General features: G+C 35.5%; 1 protein-coding gene across 3 annotated transcripts in view; it reads right to left on the bottom strand.

Moving 5' to 3' along the window:
• The window catches only part of cdh7a (cadherin 7a), a 95,722-nt gene that overhangs the window by 41,707 nt on the left and 37,813 nt on the right, over window positions 1-16,202 (bottom strand). For all 3 annotated transcript variants that reach the window (XM_005163402.5, XM_073920012.1, NM_001077448.2), the window contains 3 exons: window positions 9,182-9,301; window positions 5,241-5,408; window positions 4,591-4,778 (listed from right to left, as the gene is read on the bottom strand). In XM_005163402.5, the coding sequence (XP_005163459.1) occupies window positions 4,591-4,778; window positions 5,241-5,408; window positions 9,182-9,301 (476 nt within the window). The remainder of the gene's footprint in view (window positions 1-4,590; window positions 4,779-5,240; window positions 5,409-9,181; window positions 9,302-16,202) is intronic.

Genomic DNA, 16,202 nt, shown 5'->3' with positions numbered 1-16,202 from the left:
ATAACAAATGTTAAATTACAGAAATGTACAGTAGAATAGCAGACATTAAATTACAGAAATTTACAGTAAAATAACGGCTGTCAAATTACAGAAATTTACTGTAGATTAACAGAATATAAATTACAGAAATTTACCTTAGAATAATGGACATTAAATTACAGAAATTTACCGTAGAACAGCAGACATTAAATTACAGAAATTTACTGTAAAATAACGGCTGTCAAATCACAGAAATTTACCAAAGAATAACGGACATTAAATTACAGAAATTTACCTTAGAATAACGGACGTTAAATTACAGAAATTTACTGTAGAATAGCGGACATTTAATTACAAAAACTTACCTTAAAATAATAACTGTCAATTTACAGAAATTTACCGTAGAATATCGGACATTAAATTACAAAATTTTACCTTAGAATAACAAATGTTAAATTACAGAAATGTACAGTAGAATAGCAGACATTAAATTACAGAAATTTACAGTAAAATAACGGCTGTCAAATTACAGAAATTTACTGTAGATTAACAGAATATAAATTACAGAAATTTACCTTAGAATAATGGACATTAAATTACAGAAATTTACCGTAGAACAGCAGACATTAAATTACAGAAATTTACTGTAAAATAACGGCTGTCAAATCACAGAAATTTACCAAAGAATAACGGACATTAAATTACAGAAATTTACCTTAGAATAACGGATGCTAAATTACAGAAATTTACTGGAGATTAGCGGACATTAAATTACAAAAACTTACCTTAAAATAATGACTGTCAATTTACAGAAATTTACCATAGAATATCGGACATTAAACTACAAAATCTTACCTTAGAATAACAGATGTTAAATTACAGAAATTTACGGTAAAATAGCAGACATTATATTGCAGAAATTTTACGTAAAATAACGGCTGTCAAATTACAGAAATTTACCGCAGAAAAACAGACATTCAATTACAGAAATTTACCTAAAAATAACGAATGTTAAATTACAGAAATTTACCTTACAATGTTTCAGCTGCATGAAATAGAAGCTATTTCTAAAATGTAAATTCCAGGTGTTGATTAGGACAAAATCTCCTTTTAATATGGAAAATGTTCCTTCTATTGCCACTGCTTTTATTTAAAACATGACTAAAATCAGCCTTTAGGCTCAATAGTAAGGCTCTCGCCTGTTGGTGTTGTCGATCTGGAAACCTGCGCTTGCATGTGTTTTAAACGAGGAGAGCAATGTCTAGTTCAACTACTTGGTGTCAAACTTACATACTGCACCTTTAAGTTAATCTGGTTAACTAGGCAAGTTAGGTTATTTAGAAAAGTCTTTGGATAACAGGGAATAGTTCTGTCACTAATCAAAATTAATACATTTACATCTACTAATATTGATACTACTACATAATCTATATGATCAATTAAGTCAAATCAATCCAGTCCAAAAATAATAGTTTCTCCAGAAGAAAAAAAAAAATCTATAAAAAGGAACTACTGTGAACATTTTATATGTTCTGTTAATTCTCACTTGCGGGAAATATATGCTTGCAGGAAAAAAGACTCAACTCCCTCCCAGCTCTACCTCCTCTACTCCCACCCCTAGCTACTATAAACACAAAGTAAAGACTCCTTCTAACCCCCTCCCCCAGCCCTTGAACATTGCATATCCCATACTTCAATCCACTCTTTTCTGATCTTTTGCACAACTACATATTACCCTACTTTTTCTAGATATTTTGGTGTTCTATACTGAAATGTCATATTTTGTATTGATAATTCATTTTGTCTTACTCTCAGTAGGGTTACTTATCTTAGTTAACACTGCTATGGGTTTCAGCAGTGACTGACCTACATGGTAATACAGGTTGAAGAACATGTTGGCAAGATATGCTTGAGTAAAAACACATTGACACTATGATGGTAAAAAAAGAAACACTGGAGCTGGGTCAGAATTTAAACTTGAGACCAAAAATAACACCGAAATGAATATAAATGTCCTTCCTATTCAAGGAATGGGTACAAAAAATCCCTGCAAATCAGAGTTTCTTCCTTTATAACATATGGTAAACAAGCAAGGGAGTCGGAAAGGTGTAAGGTGGGTCAAAGTATTTGAGGAGCATGATTGCCTTTGGGAAGAAAGTGTTCTTGGGTCTGGTGGATCAGGAATGTTTGCTCCTGAGGCTTCTCCCAGAAGGAAGCAGGGCAGAAAAAAAAGCTGAAGGCCAAAGCATTGTCCTTCACGCTGTTTCTGACTTTCTTTAGACACTGCTTGGGGGAAGTAACACGCTGAGCAGCCTGCACTGTAGGGGCTTCCAGCGAGAGGAAAAACAGTTTCCAAACACTGTTGAATTTCCTGAAGTCAACAATTATCTCTTTTGTCTTGTTGACATTAAGAGATAGTTGTTGACTCCGCAACATTTTTCTTGGTCTCTCATCTCCTCTCTGCATGCCATCACATCATTGTTGTTGATGAGCCTTAGCACTGCGATGTCATCTCTAAAGTTGATGATATGGTTGCCGGGGTGCCTGGCAACCAGGCTCAGAATCAACAGTGAAAACAATAGAAAGCTGAGGACATGGCCCTGGGGGACACCAGTAGTCAGGGTGACAATTTGTGTGGTCTGGTCATGGCTCCTGACTGCCGGAGGTCTGTTTGTCCAGTAAAAAAAGGATCAAACATATTGCAACTCGTAGATTTAATTCAAGAAGCTTCCTATCCATTTTCATTCATTTATGCAGGCCTGGATTGGCTAATTGGAAGGACCGGGAGAAATCCGTTTTTTTTTTTTTGGCGCAAGGGCCGGTGTCCTTGTACGTAGCTGCCTATACACAGGTGTTACACTTTTTATTTATTTATTTATTTATTTATTTATTTATTTATTTATTTATTTATTTATTTTACCATAGCCTCACGCCTCACTCATGTATTCATTTTTTTTTTTTTTTTTTTTTACCACAACTCCACTCTTTTTATTTATTTTCTCGCAGCCCCATGAGCAGGCCCCGTAATGTTACCAAGCACCAGTTATGAGCCTAACACACCAATGGGCAGGTAGGATTGTCATTGAGGGCATATAAGAATTCAAATAAGTGTTATTAATGAATATTACACTTCCTCATTGAAAAATTTCCTGAAACAATAAATGAAATCAGATGATTCACTTTATTAATAAATCTGACTTGATTAAAAAGCTAAAAAAAGGGATAAAAAGATGGAGCCATCACTAGAAAATGATATTGTGGTTAAAAAAGTCTGGCAGATAACTGTGCAATTCTATTTTTATTCTTTATTTGTGTTTAAGGATATTAAGCACATGGATGAACAATTTTGCACACAATATATATTCAGATGTTGCAGAAAAGGACATTGTTATGTTTAAGAATAGTGTTGGAGAAGTACCCTTTAATGTTCTAAAATTAAAAAAAAAATACTTGAAGTTATAAAGCAACTATTTCATCAAAAAAGTCATGATAGTGTCATTAGAGAAAGTTCAATATATTTTATTGACATACATCATATTTGTATTTATTTGATTTTTATTTTTCATTTCAAAGTTTGGATAAATATGAGCACTAATTCAACAGATTCTGATACTGTTACACATTACATTGTATTAACTGTTCAGATAAATCTTCACTATGAAGCAACACTTAGGCTACTGTATTTGCACTGAATTGAAAAAGATGTTATTTAAATATAGTCAGTCGTTAACTAAAGTGGGCGGTCTAAGGCTTGAAACTCCAAGGCTGAAAAGGGGTCCCACTCCGGCCCTGCATTGATTAATTTTTGTTTTAACTTAGTCCCTTTATTAAATAAGGGGTCGCCACAGCAGAATGACCTCCAACTTATCCAGCATACCTTTTACGCAGCTGATGCTCTTCCAGCTGCAACCCAACACCAGGAAACACCTATACATTCTGACATTTTCACACATACCTTACGGCCAATTTAGCTTACCCAATTCACCTATACCACATGTCTTTGGACTGTGGGGGAAACCGGAGAACCCAGAGGAAACCCATGCGAACATGGGGAGAACATGCAAACTCCACACTAAAATGTTAACTGACCCAATCGGGGTTCAAACCAGAGACTTTCTTGCTGTGAGGCGATCTTGCTACCCACTGCACCACCGTGCTGCCCCTATATGCATTTTATAATAAAAATTTTAAATATCAAATCAATCATCTCACTGTTATTCAGAATGGATAGTTTTGCCTGTAAGCGAAATGTCAGAGGTCAAGTGCAGGTGGGCTGGAGGTTGTTATAAGGGTCACGACCAGTCGATAACAGCGCTTCATAACTATGGATGTAAGAGCAGAGTACACTAACCATTAGGACTTGTTAACATCGAATTCTTACAGTACGTGCTTTAACTTTGTCAAAACCTCAAAGCTGTCTCATATTTGAGATGATCCCAGTGGTTGTTAGATCAACCTCTGACAGCATCAGAAGATACACGCATTTCACATCTACCACATTTTCTTATCGCGCTCCCTTCGCAGGCATGAAAAATTTATCGCCTTCGCTTATTTGCAGTCATAGCAATGAGGCTGAAAGTACATATAAGGTTCAGGCTGTCTCTGGCCTACCTTCTGCAGAGTTATGACTCCTTCCTGGGTATCTTTGTCTGTTGTGACCCTGAACACCCCAAGGCCGTCGCCCTCTATAATTCTGTAGTCCATCTCAGCATTTGGTCCGATGTCAGAATCCAAGGCTTTTATCTTGGCCACCACCGACGCCACAGGCAGGGATTCAGGCACAGCAAACTGATAGGATTCTGCAAAAGAGGCCCGGCAAACACACACGGGTTATTGATGATGCTATTTCTCTTTTTTTCCTTTCTTATCACCCAGCTGTTAGCACCAGGTCTGAGCTAATAATGTATCTCTGCTCCGTAGCAGGTAAGCCACTCTATAGATATAGCAAGCAAGGGGATAGTCTAAGCTTCACACACTCCCTGATGGCGGGGAGAGATTCACACAGCTAAAAATAGAACTCTGGCAATGATCTTAAAAAAAAAATCCTCTATTATAAAATGAAGATTGTTCAGTTCTATTCGGAAGATCATCTACCTGATAATTACGCAGCGACTACACAGAGCGCTTGATCTCTATAATACAAGATCAGCCTGAGTCATTAAACAGCTCAGATAGTTTGCTTGCAATTTAAAAGGAGAGACAGCATGCGTTAATGATGGATCGGGTCTGCGACTGCTTTATAGCTGGTAGTAGAATCATACTCCGTGAAAAGCGGGGAGGGTTGTCATTAACGTCCGTCAGAGTGACCGTCACCGACGTAGTTCCTGAGAGTCCTCCCATCTGGCCAACCATGTCTTTGGCCTGGATTACTAGAAGATATTGGTCCCGTGCTTCTCGGTCCATGTTGGGCAGAGCTGTCCGCACAATTCCTGCATAGAAATCAGGTTTTAATAACTGCAGTTGATTAAAATTAATGAAATATGCACCGTTAATGATGTATGTTAATTAAGAGTTGGCTATAACTTGTGAATCAAAGGTGTTTTTTGGTTATGCTTTTTAGTTAGCATTATGAGATCATGATCTTTAAATTGTACTCTATATTATTGTTTTATAATAATTGCAATAATTTAATAAATTTTATTTGATAATTTTTATTGTATACACACACACACACACACATATTGTATATACTGTATGTGATCTAAAGTTTGTTCCTCTCCAGTTTGAAAATATGTCTATACAAATCTGACTTAAAAAATTCTGTCAGTAAAAAAATCTTTATTTCCTTACGCCAGGGGTCTCAAACTCGCGGCCCGCGGGCCATTTGCGGCCCTCAGTGCAATATTTTGTGGCCCGCGCCGACCGCTGTACTCTGACAGAATCAGCGGAGCGGGGAGAGAGAGCGATCCCCGCTCCGCTGATTCTATCCGTACACAGCGCGCTTGTCACTCAATGCGCGTTGTCGCGCGCGTTTTGATCAGCTGTGTTGTCGCGCGCGTACTCGAGCGGTGTTGTCGCGCACGTACTCAAGAGCGGAGTTATCGCGCGCCTACTGAAGGGCGGGACCGAGGGTGTGTCGCGTCGCGGGGGCACTTTTGTTCATTTTGGAAGGGCACTTACTATGCAAGACTAAAAAGGGCATGTGCTCTGCACAGGTTGAGCTCTATGTGTGCACGTGCCTGCCCTGCATCTAATATATATTATAGGTAGATACAGACTGGTACAGACTGATGTGACTGGAGTGGGGTGGGGGTGTTTTATTTATACATATATACGCCTTTTTTTAGGTGAGGGAATGGAAGTTTCGAGTGAGTTCCCCCACTTTTTTCCCTAGGACTTCAATAAGTCAAAGTACAGGTCTAGACTTAATGATGATCATCTTCAAGCCATACTGAGGGTCTCAACTGCTTCCGCTCTAAAGCCAAATGTGGTTCAGATTTGTGAGAAGAAGCGCTGTCAAGTCTCTGGCAGCAAGAAGTAGGCAAAAGATGCCATGTTCAGAAGAACTGTTCATAATCTTCACTCAATGTTCTATTAATGTTCAGGACACTTCATGTTCAGAAGAAATAATTAAAACTGTTAATAATGACATTTGAGGCATTTTTTTTTGTGAAATTCCTTGCGCGGCCCAGCCTCACCCAGACTTCGCCTCCTGCGGCCCCCAGGTAAATTGAGTTTGAGACCCCTGCCTTACGCTTTTTCTCTTTACTCAACTTTAAAAACATCAGCTGCACTGACCTAAAATTATTTGTCAGTAGTAAAAAAAAAAAAAAACATTTAGTTGAGTTAACATGAGACTATAATTCGTTTTCTAGAGAGATGAACTACTCTGTAACAAAACTTTTTCAGTTGTGCCAACTGAATATTTTTTTGTCTGCAGAACTAGAGTGCCTGAGTTTGGGTGAACAAAAAAAAAATAAATAAATAAAATAAATAAAACATATTCCTCATTTTCACCAGAGTGCCATGTGTCGATGCACTAACCACTACCCATTGGCACTGACATCTCCTCAACTTTTAAAAACATCAGTTGCACTAACCTAAAATGTCTGATGTTGAGTGAACAAAAAACTCTTTTGGAAATTGGTACTAAAAATTGCAGAAACAGGAAGGCATGCTTCACATGTGAAGCATTACAAACTATTTGCCCTTGTTTGTCCTGCCATGTTTTGATGCTTGTCTTGTTTACCTTTATTGTTGTTTTGCCTCCTGTCTTGTTTCTAATTATGTATCTAATAAATGTTTTGTTAACATTTGTTTCTGTTGTAGTTGTTTATTTAATTTTTTATTTATTTATTTTTTATTTTTTGTATTATTGACAAATAATTTTAGGTCAGTGCAGCTGATAAGCTCAAAAGTTAAGTGAACAAGAAAAAGCGAAAGTATTTTTTTTTTCTTTTTTCTGGTTTAAATTTTTTACAGCGTGTCTTAAATGTCAGATGTTCAATATTCAAGTCAAGAAATAAAAATTAAAGCAACATTTAAATAGCAAATAATATTCAGTTTTATTAAATTGCAATTGTTAATAATTCAAAGTAACACCATTCAAATTCAGATTGTTTCTGCATATTTTAAGTTCAATAATATTTAAACTACACTGAACTGAACTAAACTGAACTTCAACTCTGAAAACTGAACTGACACAGTTTCAATTTATTAGAACATCTAGGTTAAGCTGCTATGACACAATCTACACATTAAAAGCGCTATAAAAATAAAAATGAATCAAATTGAAAACTAAAAATCCAGAACCCATAATGCAATCCAACAAAATCCAACAAAAATCACTTGTCAAGTCATTGTGTTAATGCAAACTGTTCATTTTAGCATGAAGATTTTTTTGTTCTTGTTGTTAGTATTTCATCATTCATTACCTTTCATAAACCCTTTTTAGATTAGATAAATAAAAAAGGTACACTCAGGACCTTCAGGACAAAAATGTCTCCATTTTAACCCCTCAAAACTCTCATATTTCATCCCAGTTACATTTAAAAAATAAGACATACATTTGTGGTTAACGGGCTTCAGTTTTGTTGGCTTTATTAATTGATTTGGTTGTTTTTTAAATGTAAATGTATGTTATTTAGGCACTTTTTCCAGGTTTGGTCTGTGGAGCAAGTTTTTTAATTATTTATTTTACAATGAAAGACTGTAAGCCACATCTCTGTCAGTTAAGGTGAATTTTTCAGCAGACGTTTTTGTCCTTATTAAATTAACACACAGAGGTTAAACTTTTCAGCATCAGCAGCTGTCTGAGCAGAGATCAAGTCACCGCAATGCAATTTAACTGTAGATAAATGCAAGGCACACGGTGTGTAATAAACACCTGTGATTCGCAAAATTTCACTTTTTTTCCCTGAGTGTGGGTGTAATGATAACATCTTACTTGCCTGTAAGGGCTGTGAAAAAAGCATCTAGATTACATTATTGATCACTTCCCTTCAGCATTATAGGGAGACGGAATGTGCATCAATTAAAACAGGATTACCATTTAGTAATCTAAATAGCAAGGACCTTTTCCAGATCTGTTAGGCCATATCATAATGGATCTCTCATCGAAAAGTCAAATTCACCGAAGCCCGTGCAGGACTGTAAATCAATTTCCACTCCAAGTCACTGTTAGTTTTAGAATTATCATTGCTTGGCACACTTGAGAGTGATTAAATAGTACCCACTTCCTTTTTGTGCAGCAAAAGCTATGATAAATCCCAATCGATAAGAGCTGCTATTTGCTATATCTGGCTTCATTTTCTTGCACATGTTGTGGTGGCGTCTCTAAAATTAGCCATGTACTTTAAAAGAAAAAGGAGGGGGAAAAAAGTTTAATCAAGGTTTGTAATTTACCCAGTTGATTGAGTCCATATGTGGAAATGACCTCAGTTACAGCTAGAGTGCTGATTACATTAAGGATTTCATTCCCTGTAATCAGGTGGTAATGTGTGCCAGTAACTTCATCACAAGTCCTATCAACTTTTTTTCTGTTTTTATAAGTGAGTGAATCAAAACAGTGGTCTCTTGACGTTTTCTTGTTTCCATTACAGGAATCTGTCACTACCGCATCATAGACTTTACTTAAGTGACAATTGAAAGAATGTGATGGGTTTCTTTTTTAAAGACTTGAAGCTGAATCATGAAGCAAATATTCTAAATATTCTACTGACAATATACAAAGAAATAAATATCAATTTATAACGTTGTGTACCTGTTTTTGGTTCCACAGAGAAGTATGGTTGTCCCTCAAGGATGCTGTACACAACTCTGGCGCTGTTTCCATATGTGGGGTCATCTGCGTCAGTCGCCTTAACCTCAACCACAGATGTGCCTGGAACAAATTATCCACCCAATTTGGTCAAAATAGTAACGGCCATACACTGGAATCACAAGCACTGAGCCTCACTTGATTACAGCACTGAAATCTGATGCAGCTCATCACAGAAACATGAACAAGCTCAAAGGAAAAATGAAAAGAAACATAAGGAGCTCTGTAATCACATGAGTGTCTGTGGTTTTGTTTTAAGCAAATTAAGGATTTGAAGGAAATAATTTATGCTCACCAAGCTGGCTTTTATTTATTGAATAGTTATGATAGTAAAAATAATGAAATATTAAAGTATTACATATTAAATTATGATAATGCATAACGCATTATTACAAATTGTTCTTTTTGAAAATATAAAAAATTGCAAATGTGAATTTTCAGTATCATTACTGCAGTATTTTTTGAGTAATTCTTAAAAACATTTTTTTTTACAATTTTTAATGTAAAATGTTACCATTTTTTATAAAGGCCTGACAATATCCAATTTTTAAGTATCTTTGCATTTAGAGCTTTTTTTTTTTTTTTTTTTTTTAGATTGAATCAGGGTTATTTAACCAGATATTGATATTTTAACTCTTAAAATAATATTAGACCTTTAAAAATAATAATTATGAAATAAGATAATAAACACTTGCCCCAGTGAAAATCAACTGTGCCCCAGTAAAAGCTTTGAGGGCAAACTCACACTAGATACAGTTGCCTTGAACCATGCTGAATGGCAATATCCCCCTCCCCTCTCCCTCAACGACCTGCATTCACACTGCATTTTGCCTTCTGAACCTGAACATGCTTATGTCATCAATGTTGCGACCGTTCAGTTTAACAGGAAGACAAGTGCTCTCGCTTAGCACTGTGGACATTGCTTTTGTATTATTTTTAGTCATTTAGGATGCAGTGACACACAGTAAAACACTTTGCCAAATAGATCCACAACTTTTGACACTCTAAATTATCATAAAAGTCATCATGCAAAGAGTTTGCGTTTTTAATAAACTATGACAGTTTGTGTTCTTTGAAAAGTAAGAATGATTGTTAAATCCATATGAAACAGTCCCTTGAAAGTGACGTCGCGTCTTCAGTTTCGAGATCAGGCACACTTTGCATTCACAGTACAAGAGTACCACGCCAAAGCCCAACCAAACTGCACTCTGGCACACCTCTTTCAACCTGGCCGACCAACTGAACTGTGGCTTGGAGTACTCACACTTGTCAAATGATGCCTGGGCATGGTTCGGATAGCATAGCATGAGTAGACCCTGAGATACGATTTACTTGATTTACTTTATTGGATTTACTTTACGATTTACTTGCTTAATAGAGCTTTGTTTCTAGCAACACCCCTGGGTTTGGTTTACTTTTATGGGCTATATGACAATATAATTGATGACTTTGCAACAAAAAAGGTAAGAAAGGTTTAGATGTAGTGAAATATTAGTACATTTTCAGTTTGTTTGTATGGTGTCTCAATTGTTTGTTTGAGACCATTACTTGTGTTCCAAAGGGAGTAATAAAAAGTCAACCACACAGTGTCTCGTTTATTTTTCAAGGGGAAGGGGGGTTGTAACAGGGTGGTTCACCCAGGGTGCCATTTAAACTAGAACCGCCAGTGGTTGAGTGTAAAATAATTTACCAAAATGTGTAATAATAAAGACTAATCTTGCCTTTCAAAAGCATGTGATACGCTGTCAGTTCCCGAAACAAGGCATCTGCTGCAGATCAATAGCATGAAGTTCATTAGAGCGTTTTGTAAGTAATTACATTTAATAAAAAGATCCACAGTGGCTTCCGCAGTGACAAAAATCTTTCATTTCCATTGTGCGCCAATTTCCCCAGAAATTATGATTACGGCGCCTTGAACACATGGGATGGAAACGCTCCTTTATCTGTAAATTATTTTCACAATTGTTTTCCACATTTCTTGCATAAATTAACAACGCACCTCAAATAGACGCATATCTTGTGCTGGCTTCTGCAGTATTTTGTATTCTTGTGCCTGTCTTGATTACAGAGTACTGAGCTGGTGTTGCCTCAGTTCTCATTAAGCCATGCATCCTTGCAAAAAGCCCAGAAGGAGCAAACAAATCTAATCTAAAGCCAAACACAAACTTTAAACACTTTATGGGGCCTTGCATTTGCTTTTTTCCTTATCTTATCTAGGCTTTTTGTTGTTTCTGCTAATTTGCATAATGACAGAAACTGGACATTTGTAATGAATACTGTTTAATACATCCCTTTTCATTCAGTCGCCATGTTTACAGGCTGCCAGTTCAGGAAAGTCAAGTGCTTACTTTTTTTTCCGGAAAAAAAACAATTTCAAAGCTCACAATATAGGCTGAAATCAAGATAAATTTTGCCTTTCTGAAACAAAAACTTTCTTTTTAGTGCAACGTCCTGTAAGTTTGTGTGGATGCAGCTTGATTTTTAGAGCACTGAACTGTATTATAGAAGTGCAGCGACCATGGGTTTGATCCCAGAGAATTGATGGATGATTGACCTGTCGCCTTTTTTTTTTTTTTGTCTTTCAGTGTCGTGTGATCTCTTGAATTTTAGAATTTGATGATTTTGTGCTGCATAATATATTGATTTAAGCCACAGTACTTAAAGTATTCTTGGGATAAATACTGTAAAGTTTTAAAGTCAGTTTACTTTGGTTATTGTATGTAATTATGTATAACTCCTATTGCCCTTTCTCTACTGTGTTATGTAGAGCTGGGCAATATGACAACAATCTAATTTCACAATATGAGTAATAATCACATATCCTGATAATTATATACAATTGAAGTCAGAATTATTAGCCCCTCTGAATTATTAGCCCCCCAGTTTATTTTTCCCCCCAATTTCTGTTTAACGGAGAGAAGATTTTTTTCAACACATTTCCAAACAAAATAGTTTTAATTACTCATCTCTAGTAACTGATTTATTTTATCTTTGCCATGATGACAGTTCATAATATTTGACTAGATGTTTTTTAAGACACTTCTATACAGCATAAATGACATTTAAAAGCTTAACTAGGTTAATTAGGGGAACTTTGCAGGTTAGGGTAATTAGGCAATTTATTGTATAACGACGGTTTGTTGTGTAGACTAATGGGAAAAGTATAGCTTAAAGGAGCTAATAATTTTGACCTTAAAATGGCTTTTAAAAAATGTATAACTGCTTTTATTCGGAACGAAATAAAACAAATAAGACTTTTTCCAGAAGAAAAGAATATTATTATACATACTGTGAAAATTTCCTTGCTTATAAATAAAAATAAAAATAATTCAAAGGGTGCTAATAATTCTGACTTCAACTGTATTTTCTGATTTAGTACGATTTCTGTATGTTCAGTCAAATAATACTTCATATATATTGATCACAATTAAAGAACTATTTCTGTTTTAATATACTCAGAAATGTACTCATTCATATGTGATCATACTTATCATTTTATATTAAACCTCAGGGCAAATGTCTGATTAAAAATAAGTAGAAATGTGGTGGGGAAAGGACTTTGGTACATTTATTTAGGTTTTGTCCTGTTCTTTCTGAGTTTTGCTCCAACATTTTTTTATTGTTTTCCAGTGCGTATGAAACCAATATCCAACCTGACTACAATTTGGCGATTTTTGGATATTCGAATATAATGGACACCTTTCCCATTAGCAAGCCCTGATGGTTGGCAAGATTACAGCTAAAAAGATGATCTTACTTAAAAGGAAATCTCCAAAGCCACCCTGTTTAAAGAGATGGTCAAACAAATTGCATTATGTCATTCAAACAAAACAATTGTGTCTTGAAACTTAAAAAAAAAGAAAAAGAAAAAAAAACAGCTGTAACCACATGGAGACTCATCTTAAGACTCTTGGCAATTTAGAAATCTTTATCTTTATCTCTAACCTATATATTCATTACACTTGCTTTGTAAAAATGTGAATATTGTCATTTTATGTTTACATGTTTATGCACGTGTTGTGTGTATGTATGTATATATATATATATATATATATATATATATATATATATATATATATATATATATATATATATATATATATATATATATATATATATATATATATATATGTATGTATACAATATGTATTGTACTGTTTTTGTTTAATATTTTTATTGTATAAATAACAATAATAAAAAAATTAATAAATGTAAAATAAAACAAAGTATTTCAAAAATAGGAAGAAATATAAAATAAATATTATCCATTCATTCATTTTCCTTCGGCTTCGTCAGGGATTGCCACAGCAGAATAAACTACCAAAACATATTTCAAAAACTAATTATTACAGGTCCAGAATAAAAGACAATTTAAAAAATACAGCTAAAAAAATACCAAAAGCACACATTTTACTTTCAAGATTACAACTTTCTCATGATGCATGTTTCTGTCTGTATCCCTGTAATAGTGTATAATATTGCACTTATTTAAATTATGAAAAAGTGTTACTGTAAGCAATGTATTTTGTGACACCCCAAAATATATGATAGAGCATAATATGAAACAATATGCACAGCCCTACAGTAATGTGTATCATGTAAAATATAGTACAGTGATTTTTACAGCAAATGTCCTTCAAGTCGTTGGTTACATCATTACATATTAATATCTTTCAAAAAAACCTGTTAGTGTCGATTCCATAATCATTTATTCTGTTGAACTGGAGCACAAAGGAAGTTTAGTGAAGCTTTGCGGCTTGCTGATATTTCCCAGATTTTATTTAAACTGTAAAACGGCTAATGGAAAGTGCCAGGCCTTCATTTGAGCACAATTTACGGGCCCGCTCCAGACTGCTGTGTTCCTCAGAAAAATGCAGATTATCATTAAATGCGTTTGCTTGTAAAAAACTAAAGCTGACATTTGGGGACAGGCCCAGATGTTGTCATATTGGTAACAAGCATCTGGAGGCCCAGCTGAGTGTACAAAAACGCAGCGCCATGGCAACACCACACCGCAGGGACCGAGGCCAAATGAGTGTTACTCTTTATCAGATGGTACGATGTGATTTCATCTCATATAGGTAACCTTGTACCTCTGCAGAATCATTTAAGGCTCTTTAGATTCAACATGCTGATACATTTAAAGGCAGTTAAGAAGACCAGCGTATGGTCAGTCTTTAAATACTCATCATATCAAAACCGCTATGTGTTAAAGTGATTGGATGGGAGTATAAAAGCATATGCTGTTAATTTCCATTCAGCTCCATGCTGATGTCTGGAATAAGCGGAAGTGTGTATGTTGGGTTGTGGTCCTTAAAAGCCACAGCCATAACACCCTGCAACTTAAGACCGGTTACTTACTAAAGCTAAGCAAGGTTGAGCCTGGTTAGTATCTGGATTGGAGTCCACATGGGAAAACTAGGTTGCTTTTGAAAGTCCCATGACACTCCTCGTAAAGAGCAAGGGTGTATCCCTGGAGTCCTGGCCAAATTCCCTCCATCAGCCCTCATCCATCATAGCCTCCCATCAACCGAATTGGCTCTATCACTGTCTCTCCACTCCACCAATAGCTAGTGTGTGGTGAGCGCACTGGCGCTGTTGTCCTATGGCTGCCGTTGCGTAATCAAAGTGGATGCTGCACACTGGTGGAGGTGTGGAGAGATGCCCCCTCAAGATTGTTAAGTTTTTTTGCTTGTATGGCCATACACAATGTGCTATATAAATACACACACATTACAGTACATTACATTTACTTTACATTACATTTACATGCTCGTAAACAATTTCTATGGAATCTATGGGGTTAATGTTGGGGATTTGTTGATTATAGTAACAAAATGCAGACAGAACAAATTAAAATAATCTACAAGACACAATTAAATGATTTTTTTCTTGGAGTCTTTTCTCACCTATTAAAACTGACAACTTGAGTAGAGATTTGATATTGTGGCAGAAAAAGTTTCTTACTCAAAAGTTTTTAAGACACTATGTGGTTGTTTGTTAGTTATAGTTATGCTGCCAAACTACAGCTTAATCACAATATCACACTAACAGCACTGTAGTATGCCATTTTAGGCTCTAGATTCAACATGCTGATCCATTTTAAGGCAGTTAAGGAGACTGGAGTATGGTCAGCCTTTAAACAAACATCATATCAACACAGCCATGTGTTAAAGTGATTGAATGGAAGTATAAAAGCATATGCTGTGATTTTCCATTCAGTTTCATGCTAACATGGAACAAGAGAGAGGTGTGTATGTAAAGTTTTGCTCCTCACACTATCAATCTTTATGGCATTTATGGGGTTAATATCGATGAGTTCCCAAATATAGTAGATTAATACAGACAAAAGTCTATTAATACATTGGCTGCATCTGAATTTGCATACTTCCATACTATATATTACGCTAAAATCAGTATGTGAGCCAAGTAGTATGTCCGAATTCATAGAATTAAAAAAAACGTGAGAAGTACTCAGATGTCCTACTACTTCCAGCAAGATTCTGAAGTGTCCATCTGATGGACGCTTTCTCATGATGCACTACGAGAGAATTCACAAATGGGAGTGAAGCGACTCAACTGACATAAGTAGATCACTTGATCAAGACAAAATGGCGGATGTTGTATGTTCGATTAATACTACTCGCATTCATACTGCACAGAACAAACTTCTAATGGTAGTGCATTTAAATTCAAATGCAGTATCTACTGAGTAGTAGACAATTTCAGACACAACCATTGAATTTGTACACTACATAACACAATGAAACAATCCAAATATTAGTTTTTAAGTGAAAATTTCAAACTTTTAAAACTAACAACTAGAATTGAGATTTGACATCATGGCAAAAGTAACATTTTTACACAAAAGTTTTTAAAGGTGACATCAGATGCCCATTTTACACACGCTGAAATGAATCTTTAGGGTCTTAATGAAAAGTCTATAACTTAAGCTGTTTAACTT

Source organism: Danio rerio, chromosome 2 (genome assembly GCF_049306965.1).
Source record: "Danio rerio strain Tuebingen ecotype United States chromosome 2, GRCz12tu, whole genome shotgun sequence".
NCBI lineage: Eukaryota > Metazoa > Chordata > Actinopteri > Cypriniformes > Danionidae > Danio > Danio rerio.
Note: the sequence above shows the minus strand (reverse complement) of the source record. Positions and strands in the feature narration are given on the sequence as shown.